A 14,317-nucleotide genomic window follows, 5' to 3' on the forward strand; every position below is an offset into this window, starting at 1 on the left:
GCAAGAAGGACACCCAATCATCCTGATCAGCAGAAACAAAGCATCTCAGATATACAGTGGGGCAAAAAAGTATTTAGTCAGTCAGCAATAGTGCAAGTTCCACCACTTAAAAAGATGAGAGGCGTCTGTAATTTACATCATAGGTAGACCTCAACTATGGGAGACAAACTGAGAAAAAAAAATCCAGAAAATCACATTGTCTGTTTTTTTAACAATTTATTTGCATAATATGGTGGAAAATAAGTATTTGGTCAGAAACAAAATTTCATCTCAATACTTTGTAATATATCCTTTGTTGGCAATGACAGAGGTCAAACGTTTTCTGTAAGTCTTCACAAGGTTGCCACACACTGTTGTTGGTATGTTGGCCCATTCCTCCATGCAGATCTCCTCTAGAGCAGTGATGTTTTTGGCTTTTCGCTTGGCAACACGGACTTTCAACTCCCTCCAAAGGTTTTCTATAGGGTTGAGATCTGGAGACTGGCTAGGCCACTCCAGGACCTTGAAATGCTTCTTACGAAGCCACTCCTTCGTTGCCCTGGCGGTGTGCTTTGGATCATTGTCATGTTGAAAGACCCAGCCACGTTTCATCTTCAATGCCCTTGCTGATGGAAGGAGGTTTGCACTCAAAATCTCACGATACATGGCCCCATTCATTCTTTCATGTACCCGGATCAGTCGTCCTGGCCCCTTTGCAGAGAAACAGCCCCAAAGCATGATGTTTCCATCACCATGCTTTACAGTAGGTATGGTGTTTGGTGGATGCAACTCAGTATTCTTTTTCCTCCAAACACGACAAGTTGTGTTTCTACCAAACAGTTCCAGTTTGGTTTCATCAGACCATAGGAAATTCTCCCAAAACTCCTCTGGATCATCCAAATGCCCTCTAGCAAACTTCAGACGGGCCCGGACATGTACTGGCTTAAGCAGTGGGACACGTCTGGCACTGCAGGATCTGAGTCCATGGTGGCGTAGTGTGTTACTTATGGTAGGCCTTGTTACATTGGTCCCAGCTCTCTGCAGTTCATTCACTAGGTCCCCCCGCGTGGTTCTGGGATTTTTGCTCACCGTTCTTGTGATCATTCTGACCCCACAGGGTGGGATTTTGCGTGGAGCCCCAGATCGAGGGAGATTATCAGTGGTCTTGTATGTCTTCCATTTTCTAATTATTGCTCCCACTGTTGATTTCTTCACTCCAAGCTGGTTGGCTATTGCAGATTCAGTCTTCCCAGCCTGGTGCAGGGCTACAATTTTGTTTCTGGTGTCCTTTGACAGCTCTTTGGTCTTCACCATAATGGAGTTTGGAGCCAGACTGTTTGAGGGTGTGCACAGGTGTCTTTTTATACTGATAACAAGTTTAAACAGGTGCCATTACTACAGGTAATGAGTGGAGGAAAGAGGAGACTCTTAAAGAAGAAGTTACAGGTCTGTGAGAGCCAGAAATCTTGATTGTTTGTTTCTGACCAAATACTTATTTTCCACCATAATATGCAAATAAATTGTTAAAAAAACAGACAATGTGATTTTCTGGATTTTTTTTTCTCAGTTTGTCTCTCATAGTTGAGGTCTACCTATGATGTAAATTACAGACGCCTCTCATCTTTTTAAGTGGTGGAACTTGCACTATTGCTGACTGACTAAATACTTTTTTGCCCCACTGTATCTCCAAAGTCTGATTAGTTCGTTCGGTTTGGCCATTAGTCTGAGGATGGAAAGCCGAAGAAAAAGACAAATCAATGCCCATCTTAGCGCAAAAGGACCGCCAAAACCTTGAAACAAACTGGGAACCTCTGTCCGAGACGATGTTCTCCGGAATGCCATGCAAACGAACCACATGCTGGAAAAACAATGGCACCAAATCAGAGGAGGAAGGCAGTTTAGATAAGGGTACCAAATGGACCATCTTAGAGAAGCGATCACAAACCACCCAAATGACCGACATCTTTTGAGAAACAGGGAGATCAGAAATAAAATCCATGGAAATATGTGTCCAGGGCCTCTTCGGAATCGGCAAGGGCAAAAGCAACCCACTGGCACGAGAACAGCAGGGCTTAGCCCGAGCACAAATCCCACAGGACTGCACAAAAGAACGCACATCCCGTGACAAAGAAGGCCACCAAAAAGATCTAGCCACCAAATCTCTGGTACCAAAGATTCCAGGATGACCAGCCAATACTGAACAATGAATCTCCGATATAACTCTACCAGTCCATCTATCAGGGACAAACAGTTTCTCCGTAGGACAACGGTCAGGTCTATCAGCCTGAAACTTTTGCAGCACACGCCGCAAATCAGGGGAAATGGCAGACAAAATTACCCCTTCTTTCAGAATACCCGCCGGCTCCGGAACACCCGGAGAGTCAGGCACAAAACTCCTTGACAGGGCATCAGCCTTCACATTCTTAGATCCCGGAAGGTATGAAACCACAAAATCAAAACGGGAGAAAAAGAGCGACCATCGAGCCTGTCTAGGATTCAACCGTTTGGCAGACTCGAGATAAGTCAAATTCTTGTGATCCGTCAAGACCACCACGCGATGTTTAGCTCCTTCAAGCCAATGTCGCCACTCCTCGAATGCCCACTTCATGGCCAACAACTCCCGATTGCCCACATCATAATTGCGCTCAGCAGGCGAGAATTTTCTAGAAAAGAAGGCACAGGGTTTCATCACCGAGCCATCAGAACTTCTTTGCGACAAAACAGCCCCTGCTCCAATTTCAGAAGCATCAACCTCCACCTGAAAAGGGAGCGAAACATCTGGCTGGCACAACACAGGGGCAGAAGCAAAACGACGCTTCAACTCCTGAAAAGCCGCTACAGCCGCAGAGGACCAATTGACCACATAAGCACATTTCTTGGTCAAATCAGTCAACGGTTTAGCAATACTGGAAAAGTTAGCGATGAAGCGACAATAAAAATTAGCAAAGCCCAGGAACTTCTGCAAGCTCTTCACAGATGTCGGCTGAGTCCAATCGTAAATGGCCTGAACTTTAACAGGGTCCATCTCGATAGTAGAAGGGGAAAAAATGAAACCCAAAAATGAAACCTTCTGAACTCCAAAGAGACACTTTGACCCCTTCACAAACAAGGAATTCGCACGAAGGACCTGGAACACCATTCTGACCTGCTTCACATGAGACTCCCAATCATCCGAAAAGACCAAAATGTCATCCAAATATACAATCACAAATCTATCCAGGTACTCTCGGAAGATGTCATGCATAAAGGACTGAAACACAGATGGAGCATTAGAAAGCCCGAATGGCATAACCAGGTACTCAAAATGGCCCTCGGGCGTATTAAATGCTGTTTTCCATTCATCACCCTGTTTAATTCGCACAAGATTATACGCCCCTTGAAGATCTATCTTAGTGAACCAACTAGCCCCCTTAATCCGAGCAAATAAATCAGACAGCAGCGGCAAAGGATACTGAAATTTGACTGTGATCTTATTAAGAAGGCGGTAATCAATATAAAGTCTCAAAGAACCATCCTTCTTGGCCACAAAAAAGAACCCTGCTCCCAATGGTGACGACTACGGACGAATATGACCCTTCTCCAAGGATTCCTTTATATAACTCCGCATAGCGGCGTGCTCTGGCACAGATAAATTAAACAGACGGCCCTTATTAAACTTACTACCAGGAATCAAATTAATAGCACAGTCGCAATCCCTATGAGGAGGTAGGGCACCAGATTTGGGCTCTTCAAATACATCCCGGTAATCTGATAAAAACTCAGGGACTTCAGAAGGAGTGGAAGGCGAAATTGACAGCAATGGAACATCACCATGTACCCCCTGACAACCCCAGCTGGACACAGACATAGATTTCCAATCCAACACTGGATTATGGACCTGTAGCCATGGCAACCCCAAAACGACCACATCATGCAGATTATGCAACACCAAAAAGCGAATATCCTCCTGATGTGCAGGAGCCATGCACATGGTCAATTGAGTCCAGTACTGAGGCTTATTCTTGGCCAAAGGCGTAGCATCAATTCCTCTCAATGGAATAGGATACTGCAAGGGCTCCAAGAAAAAACCACAGCGCCTGGCAAACTCCAAGTCCATCAAATTCAGGGCAGCGCCTGAATCCACAAATGCCATTACAGAATAGGACAACAGAGAGCAAATCAGAGTAACGGACAAAAGAAATTTAGACTGTACCGTACCAATGGTGGCAGACCTAGTGAACCGCTTAGTGCGCTTAGGACAATCGGAGATAGCATGAGTGGATTCACCACAGTAAAAACACAGCCCATTCCGACGTCTGTGTTCTTGCCGTTCAGCTCTAGTCAAAGTCCTATCACATTGCATAGGCTCAGGCCTATGCTCAGAGAATACCGCCAGATGGTGCACAGCTTTGCGCTCACGCATGCGTCGATCGATCTGAATGGCCAAGGACATAGACTCATAAAGACCAGCAGGCGTGGGAAATCCCACCATGACATCCCTAAGGGCTTCAGAAAGACCCTTTCTGAAAATTGCAGCCAGGGCACATTCATTCCACTGAGTAAGCACAGACCACTTTCTAAACTTCTGACAGTACACCTCCGCTTCATCCTGACCCTGACACAAAGCCAGCAAGATTTTCTCTGCCTGATCCAGTGAATTTGGTTCATCATAAAGCAATCCAAGGTCCAGAAAAAACGCATCTACATCTCGCAATGCAGGATCTCCTGGCGCAAGAGAAAAGGCCCAGTCTTGAGGGTCACCACGCAACAAAGAAATAATGATTTTTACTTGTTGCACGGGGTCACCAGAGGAGCGGGGTTTCAAAGCTAGAAACAGTTTACAATTATTTTTGAAATTCAAGAATCTAGATCTATCCCCAGAAAATAAATCAGGAATAGGAATTCTAGGCTCTAACATAGGATTCTGAACCACAAAATCTTGAATGTTTTGTACCCTTGCAGTGAGATGATCCACACAAGAGGATAGACCCTGAATGTCCATCTCTACACCTGTGTCCTGAACCACCCAAAGGTCTAGGGGAAAAGAAAGACAAAACACAGTGCAAAATAAAAAAAATGGTCTCAGAAGTCCTCTTATCCCTCTATTGAGATGCATTAATACTTTGGGCCAGCTGTACTGTTATGACCTGGTGGTTAGGAGCACCCGACCTGATAGTTAAACTCATACAGGACGAGCTCTGGGATGTGGGAGCTCTGCTGACTGCAAGCCCTAATCCTATCACACACACTAAAAATAGCCGTGGAGCGCTCCTGACGCTCCCTAGGCACCTCGTCACAGCCTCAGAGCTAGCTAGCCCTAGAGATAGAAAATAAAGCCTACCTTGCCTCAGAGAAATTCCCCAAAGGAATAGGCAGCCCCCCACATATAATGACTGTGAGAAAAGATGAAAGTCACAAACGCAGAAATGAAATAGGTTTCAGCAAAGAGAGGCCAGACCTACTAAATAGACAGAGGATAGGAAGGAATCTTTGCGGTCAGCACAAAAACCTACAAAAGACCACGCAGAGTGTGCAAAAAAGACCTCCGCACCGACTCACGGTGCGGGGGGGGGGCCACTCTGCATCCCAGAGCTTCCAGCTAGCAAGATAAAATCAGGATAACCAGCTGGACAAAGAAACAATGAGCAAAAATAACAATAAGGAACTTAGCTTCTGCAGGAGAAGACAGGTCACCAGGCAGATCCAGGAGCGAACTGAACCAATGCTAAAACATTGACAGCTGGCATGGAGTAACGATCTGAGTGGAGTTAAATAGAGAAGCCAACCAAAGGATAAACCACGTCACCTGTGTAAAGAACCTCAGAAGCAGCAGCTTCACTCATAGCCACCAGAGGGAGCCATTAGACAGAACTCGCCGAAGTACCATTCACGACCACAGGAGGGAGTTCGACAACAGAATTCACAACACATAGCCCTTTCAGAACTTAAACACATATCTTGCCTGGCTCACACCTTGAACCTGGTGGTGCAGTGCTTCCTCAAAAATTATCCGGAGTTACCAGCCCTGCTCCTGAAGGTGCGAAGACTTTGCTCGCACATCCGCCGGTTGCCCATACACTCCAGACGTATGCTGAACCATCAGCGATCGCTGAATCTTCCCCAGCACCGCCTAATAATCGACATTGCAACAAGGTGGAACTCCACACTGCACATGGTTCAGAGGCTGTGCGAACAGAGGCGTGCTGTAATTAATTTGTGGGAGGATACACATACATGGGCAGGCACTTAGATGGCAGACATGGAGTTGTCTGGTGTGTAGTGGTCGAAGCTACAAGACCTCTTTCAAGTCCTTCAGTGTTTTGAGGAATGCACACGGCTGGTAAGTGCAGATGACGCCATCATAAGCATGCGCATCCCACTAATGCGTCTGCTGATGCAAAGTTTGACGCACATTAAGGAGCTGGCATCTGCAGCCGAGGAGGAGGGAAGCCTTGATGACAGTCAGCCATTGTCTGCTCAGGGAACTCTCCTGGACGAGGTCGCGGACGAAGAGGAGGAGGATGATGGGGATGAATATTTATGGGAGGAGGATGCTTCTCATGGGGCAATAGAAACTGGTGGCGTTGCAAGGTCAGGTACAGGGTTTTTGTGGGACACAAGTGATGTTGATTTGCAAGAAAGTGCTCCTCAACCCAGCACAAGCAGTTAATTGACACCTGGAACATTGGCCCACATGGCTGAGTATGCCTTGCGTATTCTAAAAAGGGACCCCCGCATTTATGACCGGGTTGTGGAGTGATTTCGCAATGACTGCTGACACGACAGGTAGTGCTGCATCGATTCAAAGTGACAGGAGACAGCATTTGTCCAGTATGGTTACGAACTACTTTTCCTCCCTTATCGATGTTCTCCCTCACAGGTCATTCCCCTTTGATTACTGGGCATCTAAAATCGACACCTGGCCTGAATTGGCAGAATATGCATTACAGGAGCTCGCTTGCCCTGCTACTAGTGTGCTATCAGAAAGAGTCTTCAGTGCTGCTGGTTCAATACTGACCGAAAAAAGGACACGTCTGGCTACCCAGAATGTTGATGATCTAACCTTCATTAAAATGAACCAATCATGGATTTCAAATTATTTTGCCCCACGTTCCCCTGCTGACACGTAGCTTGCCTCAAAAATGTCTTGCTTTTGGCCTCCTCTTACTGACTTCTCCAATTCCTCCATTTGCAGCTGCTGAATGTCCACCATAGGCCATTTTTATACCTCCCTAAATGGGTTGACTCCCCCCACAGGGCTGTGGTCACCACTTGGCGCAAGCACCCGTGCAAGTGCCGTTTGCCTGGACAGGTGGGTGGTCCCACTCTTGGGCGACGGCACTGGCACAGGGTCCCTCATAGTACAATGAAGTGTCTCTGACGGTGGTGGTGCACAACCAATGTCAGACACACCGTCGTAATATGAGGGGCCCTGTGCCAGTACCGCAGCCCACGAGAGTGTTCCCCCCCCAGCTTGAACAGTGCTCTACCACTTGCAATACTTACCTCTCCCTGCCCCACCACTGTGTAGTCTGTGCTGTTAAATCCTTCAAAGGCACTGCCAAGACAAATTTGTTGAAATGATAGATGATAGTTAAAATATACAGGGGCCCTGGCCTCCATTTAGACCAGTTAATACTTTGCGCCTACTACCACTGTCTGCTACTCAGCAGAGGAGCCCACCCCTGTACCTAGCTATGCCAACTGTTTATTTATGAACAATTTTTTGGCAGACATTTAGCCCACTTTATTATTTGGGCCTACTAACTTAGTCTGCTACTCATTACAATTTTCCGACACTGAGCAAAGCACTGTCGCCTGTTTATTTATGAACAAATTTTTGGCAGACATTTAGCCCACTTTATTATTTGGGCCTACTAACTATGTCTGCCACTCATTACAGTTTTGCTCTACTGAACAAAGCAATGCCGCCTGTTTAGTCCTGTTACCAATTTTAAACTGCATTTAGCCTACTTTATTATTTGGGCCTACTAACTGTGTCTACGCCACTCATTACAGTTTTCCTCCACTGAACAAAGCAATGCTGCCTGTTTAGTCCTGTTACCAATTTTGAACTGCATTTAGCCTACTTTATTATTTGGGCCTATATCTGTGTTTCCTCCTCATCCTGCCCATTGCCCAGGCACTACTAGATGAGTCTGCTGGTACATTGACCCAGACCACTAGATTCCCCTTGCACTCTACACAGCCAGAATCTGACCCTGCTGAAAGTCAGGTTCCCCTTCCCGCATACTATACCACCTTACACGGGGACAAAGAGGAATGTGCAGATGAAAGTGCAGGTTCCTTCATCAGGTGAGGGGGGCATATCCGTTGGCGACGTCACTGGCACAGGGCCCCTCATAGTACGCAAAAGTGTCTCTGCCAGTGGGAGGCGCCACCCGCCGTCAAACACACCGCCGTACTATGAGGGGCCCTGTGCCAGTGCCAACGAGTGGGCCCCCCTGCTTGCTCAGGATCACAGCACTTGCAAAGTTGAAATACTTACCTCTCCCTGCTCCACCGCCGTGACGTATTCCTCGTTTCCTGGGCCCACCAAAATCTTGAGCCAGCCCTACCCCCCAACTTTAGCCAAATGACCCCCAGTTTTCAATGGCTAACTATTATTATAAAGTAAATTAAGATTGACAAGCTTAAGTAATAAGAATTGATGTTTTTGGCATTAAAATGGGCACTGTAGGTGTTTTCCTGTCCTCCACTCACTGCCGATTTTGATTCCCCATTGACTTGCATTTGGTTTCGTGTTTCAGTCGGTCCCCGACTTTTCGCAATAATCGGCCGATTTCACCCGAACTGACTTTTGACAAAGTTGGGTTTCGCGAAACCCGACTCGATCCAAAAAAAGTAAAAGTCGCTCAACTCTAGTGACAAGTTCTCTTTAAATATGAACTGGTCTACTCTAAAAGAATGTGTTTTCCTCAATTTGCAAGCCAGGTTTCCAGTTAGGTTCTCCCAGATTGGTGAATGGACATCCATCTTACCTGTTCACCCCCTCCAAATCTGGCATTAGGCAGGCATGCCCCCATTCCACTCTCCACGATAGCAATAGAGCTTCTTGACAGACTGTTACAGACATTTTGGGGTCTCCAGACAGGCTGAATGGTTGAAACAGACAGTTTCTATGCTAAAGATATTCAATATACCGAGGCCTAAAAATGTGGTCCAAATTCTATATTCTTCTATTTAATATGGAAGGAATGGAAGCTAACCTGCTCGAAGACTTCCCTTGGCCAGTGATTTACTGTGTGAGCATTCCCAGTGTGTGATGCAGATGAGCTCTGGCATGGGACCTGCTGGCGATCAGGGAAGGTATCATTTCTTTACATTTTTGTTTTGGGTCAGACCAGTGGTCCCACTGATTCCAAGAACGGACGTTTTATGTCACCTATATGAATATAGCAGTAGTGCACATGCATGAGCAGCACTCCATTCACTTCTATGTGTCTATAGATCCATATATGGTGACTGAAGTGATGGTCATGTAGCGCACCATTCATGCAAACATGGACTCCGTTCTCTGGATCGGTGAGGGACCCAGCCGTCTAACTGCCAAGTGATCCTACATTCATCACCTCTTCTTTAGATGGTTAATAAATATTGTTGGTGCGATAACTCCTTTAACTTGTTCTGCTTCTTCAGTAACACAAGCAGGGAACAAAGTGCTCAGCGACAAGCATGTGGCGTGAACACTGCCTTACATAGAATGCTAGAGTTGGAAGGGACCTCCAGGGTCATCATGTCCAACCCCCTGCTCAATGCAGGAGTCGCTGAACCATCTCAGACAGATGTCTGTTCAGCCTGTTTGAAGACTTAAATTGAAGGAGAACTCACTATCTCTCGTGGCAGCTTGCTCCACTCATTGATCGCCCTAATTGTCATGTTTTTTAGCAGGCTCACAAAGATACTTAAAGTAATTTTGAGAGGCTGATATGTTTGTTCCTTACAATAAATTAATAAATGTGCCCTTCTGTTTACTTCTACCCTTTCTGTAGGCTCTTTTTTGTTTTTACAATGTTTTTTTTTTCCTTCTAGGTTGCGGCACAACAGCAGGAATCTGCAACCACCCAGAAGGCTGAAAGAGAGGTGTCTCGTATGGTGATAGTTATGATCGGATCCTTCTGTCTGTGTTATGTTCCTTACGCGGCTATGGCCATGTACATGGTGACTAACCGAAACCATGGGCTCGACCTGCGTTTTGTAACAATCCCAGCTTTTTTCTCCAAGAGTGCTTGTGTCTACAACCCCGTCATATATTCCTTCATGAACAAGCAGGTAATGAGTATGATTAAGCACAAAATATAGCATACCAGCCAATAGTATGGCAAGTGTGGCCTTGACTCGGAGGACAGGAACTTTTAATCTGGCACAGCAGCTACTACAATAGTCAGGAGAGATTAATAGAAAGCTTTTAGCAGATAAATTATACACATTCATTAAATGCGCTTGAATGAGAATGACAATACCATTTTATTCTTGTAGATGAATGACATATATCCGAATCTCAAAGATAGTTTTATTGTTTCAGTTTCGGGGATGCATCATGGAGACAATATGCGGGAGACCTATGACTGATGATTCTTCAGTTTCCAGTTCCAGTCAAAAAACTGAGATATCCACAGTGTCTCAGAGCCAAGTCAGCCCATCGGGAAGTTAATGTCCAGAATATGCTAGAAATGCAGAAGACTGATGCATGTGTCCACAGTCCGCACCCGTCACAAACTGATGAAGCTCCAAATGGAACTGCAGCTGAAATGTTTCTGTTTTTCCAAGCATTTTCTATTCACATTGCCCAATGTTCTACCTCGCTGAGCATTATTAATGCACTAAAATTCATATTCTAGAACTGCACATTAATAAAAAGAAAAATGTATGGTCTATAATTATAGCAGAACAATTTACTCTGTAATGTTATATTCACATTGTTTATCCATACAGAAATGATAGGTAAAAAAAACAAAGTTATTCCCATCTTACAAAGTGAAGGCATACTGCTAGGATAGGTCACCACTTTAATTGTTGGGGGGTTCAACTTCTGGGATCTCACTGAAGCCCTCTCTGCCCTTATCAGCGGTGACCTGCAGTATGACCACACAAGTGGTGAACTAACAGACCCATGCTTGGCAGCACACATAACAGCTCTCTGTATTATCAGTCCGAGGTATTTATAAAATCTGTTGTAGCCAAATATAAGAACACATCCTGATACTCTACTTTTTGTTAAATAATTATGGTTACTTTTCACCCAACTATCACTTGTTACACATGGAACCAATGAGCAATAATGGAACAGGAGAGCTGCTGAAGGCCGATGACAACCAAATCCATTTAATGCTGAGGCAGGTCATCAATGTTTGAGCTCGTATTATATATTACATATCACAGTACAGTGAGTATAATGTCACATATGATGTCCTGAAGCAAGCTGTATAAAGTGGGACAACTTTATATGAGGCCTCAGTGCAAGTCTGCAACAATAGATTACCTTTTGTTTCTCATACGTGAAAATAGACATTTTCATCAGTATTTAGTCCGTTTTTACCATATGCAAAATAAATTGATGGAGACGTCTCAAGCTTCCCCTAGCAATCAGTGAAAAATAGACAAAGATCATGAAGGACACCTGAAAGGGGCCTTTGCGTTATTCTAAACCAGAAAGCAAGGTTTCCACAGATTCAAAGACTCCTGCCGGTAAATACACTGTGTTCCAAATAATTGTGCAAATTGGATTTAAGTTTCATAAAGATTTAATTTTTTTGTTTTTCAAATAAACTCGGACGTTATTGTGTGTCAGGGCTCAATGGATCACTGAAATAAATCTTAAACACATGTGATAATTAGTTTTCCAGGTGATTCTAATTACAGGAAAACTACTTAAAAATGATGTTCCACATTATTAAGCAGGCCTCAATTTTTAAGTAACATGGGAAAGAAAAAGGATCTCTCTGCTGCTGAAAAGCATCAACTAGTGTAATTCCTTGGTCAAGGGATGAAAACATGAGATATTTCCCAAAAAATTAAGCGTGATCATCGTACTGTTAAGAGATTTGTGGCTGAATCTGAGCACAGACGTGTTCGTGCTGATAAAGGCATAATGAGGAAGGTTTCTGCCAGGAAAGTTCATCGGATTAAGAGACCAGTTGCTAAAAAGCCATTACAAACCAGCAAACAGATATCTGAATCTGCTGGTGCCTATGAAGTCCCTCGAATCTCAAGGTGTAGGATCCTTCAAAGGCTTGCTTTGGTTCATAAACCTACTATTCGGCCACCCCTGAACAAGTGTTCACAAGCGGAAACAGTTGCAGTGGGCCCAGACATACATGAAGACTAATTTTCAAACAGTCTTGTTTACTGGTGAGTGTCGAGCAACCCTGGATGGTCCAGATGGATGGAGTAGTGGATGGTTGGTGGAGGCCACAATGTCCCAACAAGGCTGCGACGTCAGCATGGAGGTGGAGTCATGATTTTGGGCCAGAATCATGGGGAAACACCTGGTAGGGCCCTTTAAGGTTCCTGCAGGTGTGAAAATGACCTCTGCAAAGTATGTAAAGTTTCTGACTGACAACTTTCTTCCATGGTCTAAAAAGCAGAAACATGCCTTCAGGAGCAAAGTCATCTTCATGCATGACAATGCACCATCTCATGCTGCAAAGAATACCTCTGAGTCATTGGCTGCTATGGGCATAAAAGGAGATAAACTCATGGTGTGGCCACCATCTTCACCTGACCTCATCCGTACAGAAAATCTTTGGAGTATCATCAAGCAAAAGATCTATGAGGGTGGGAGGCAGTTCACATCAAAACAGCAGCTCTGTGAAGCTATTCTGACTTCATGCAAAGAAATACAAGCAGAAACTCTCCAAAAACTCACAAGTTTAATGGATGCAAGAATTGTGAAGGTGATATCAAAGAAGGGTTCCTATGTTAACATGTAACTTGGCCTGTTAGGAGGCTTTGGAGTTAAATAGCTTTTTTGTTCAGTGAATGTGACCTCCTAATGCTGCAAATTCCACAAATGAGCATTTTCAGTTCTTTAAAATATATCAAATGTATAGAAATTCTACTGTGCCTAATAATTTGGAACATTGCATTTGGAGTTTTTATTTATTTTGGAGATTATACTATCATTGGGAGGTTTCTTCAATAAAATTCGATGTATAATCTAACGGGTGATGACTTTTATTAGACTGACTGTCATTTGCACCAACCATTTAGGAAAATCTGAGAAAAATATCATTTGCATAATAATTTGGAACACAGTGTATAGGGGACTAGTCTCCTGTGTTTGTGAAAAAAAAAATGACTGCATCGGTGTGTCCATATTGCCAGCCCAAGACATGAACACAGGTTTTTGGTGCACCATATTCTGGCATAATAAAACAGGATTTTTGGTTGCTTACCGTAAAATCTGTTTCTTGGAGCCTCCATTGGGGACACAGGAACCATGAGTGTATGCTAGTCATAGAACATAGAACAACAGAAACTGAGAAACATTGGGAGGGAGCTGTGTCCCCCAATGGAGGCTCCAAGAAACAGATTTTACGGTAAGCAACCAAAAATCCTGTTTTCTTTATCGCCTCTCATTGGGGGACACAGGAACCATGGGACGTCCCAAAGCAGTCCCTAGGGCGGGAAAAACAGACTTCCATTAGCACTCTGTTCTTAACCTGGTAAGCCTCCAGAATTGCCGTTCTGATCCAGCGAGCAAGTCGCCTTAGAAGCCGGTTGGCCTCTGCGCGGGCCATCAGGAATGACGAAAAGAGAATCCTTCTTCCGGAAAGTGGACGTTCTATCCAGGTAGTTCCTCACTGCCCTGACGAGGTCCAGCTTGTTCAACGATCGCTCCAGAGGATGAGTCGGAGCTGAACAAATGGAAGGTAGAACGATGTCCTCGTTGAGGTGGAAGGTGGAAACCACCTTAGGAAGGAAGGAAGGCGGAGGACTGAGGACAACCTTGTCTTGGTGGATGACCAAGAATGGAGGACGTCAAGATAGGGTCGCCAACTCGGAAACGCGGCGGATAGAAGTGATGGCCACAAGAAAGGCCACCTTCCAAGATAGGGAGATTTCCCTGTCAGTCCTGAGGGGCTTAAAGGGGGAAACCCTCAGAACGTCCAGTACCAAGTTTAAATCCCATGAATCCACAGAGGCCCCTCTATGGAGGAACAGCGTGGGCCACTCCTTGAAGAAAGGTCTTAACCTGTGGTCGGGAAGCTAAAGTCTTCTGAAAAAGGATGGAAAGCGCAGAGACCTGGCCCTTCAGGGAACTAAGAGCCAGGCCCGAATCCAGTCCTGCCTGAAGGAAGGCCAAAATGGAAGGCAGGGAAAAGGACATAGATGA

At 44.9% G+C, this 14,317-nt stretch overlaps 1 protein-coding gene across 1 annotated transcript in view; it reads left to right on the plus strand.

The window, feature by feature from the left end:
- OPN1SW (opsin 1, short wave sensitive) overlaps nucleotides 1-13,140 on the plus strand; it is a 37,398-nt gene extending 24,258 nt beyond the window's left edge. Inside the window, exons 4-5 of the mRNA XM_069765454.1 lie at nucleotides 10,012-10,251; nucleotides 10,505-13,140. Coding sequence (XP_069621555.1) covers nucleotides 10,012-10,251; nucleotides 10,505-10,633 — 369 coding nt within the window. The 3' untranslated portion in view covers nucleotides 10,634-13,140. The remainder of the gene's footprint in view (nucleotides 1-10,011; nucleotides 10,252-10,504) is intronic.
- The last annotated feature ends 1,177 nt before the right edge of the window (nucleotides 13,141-14,317 follow it).

Source organism: Ranitomeya imitator, chromosome 4 (assembly GCF_032444005.1).
Source record: "Ranitomeya imitator isolate aRanImi1 chromosome 4, aRanImi1.pri, whole genome shotgun sequence".
NCBI classification, from domain to species: Eukaryota; Metazoa; Chordata; class Amphibia; order Anura; family Dendrobatidae; genus Ranitomeya; species Ranitomeya imitator.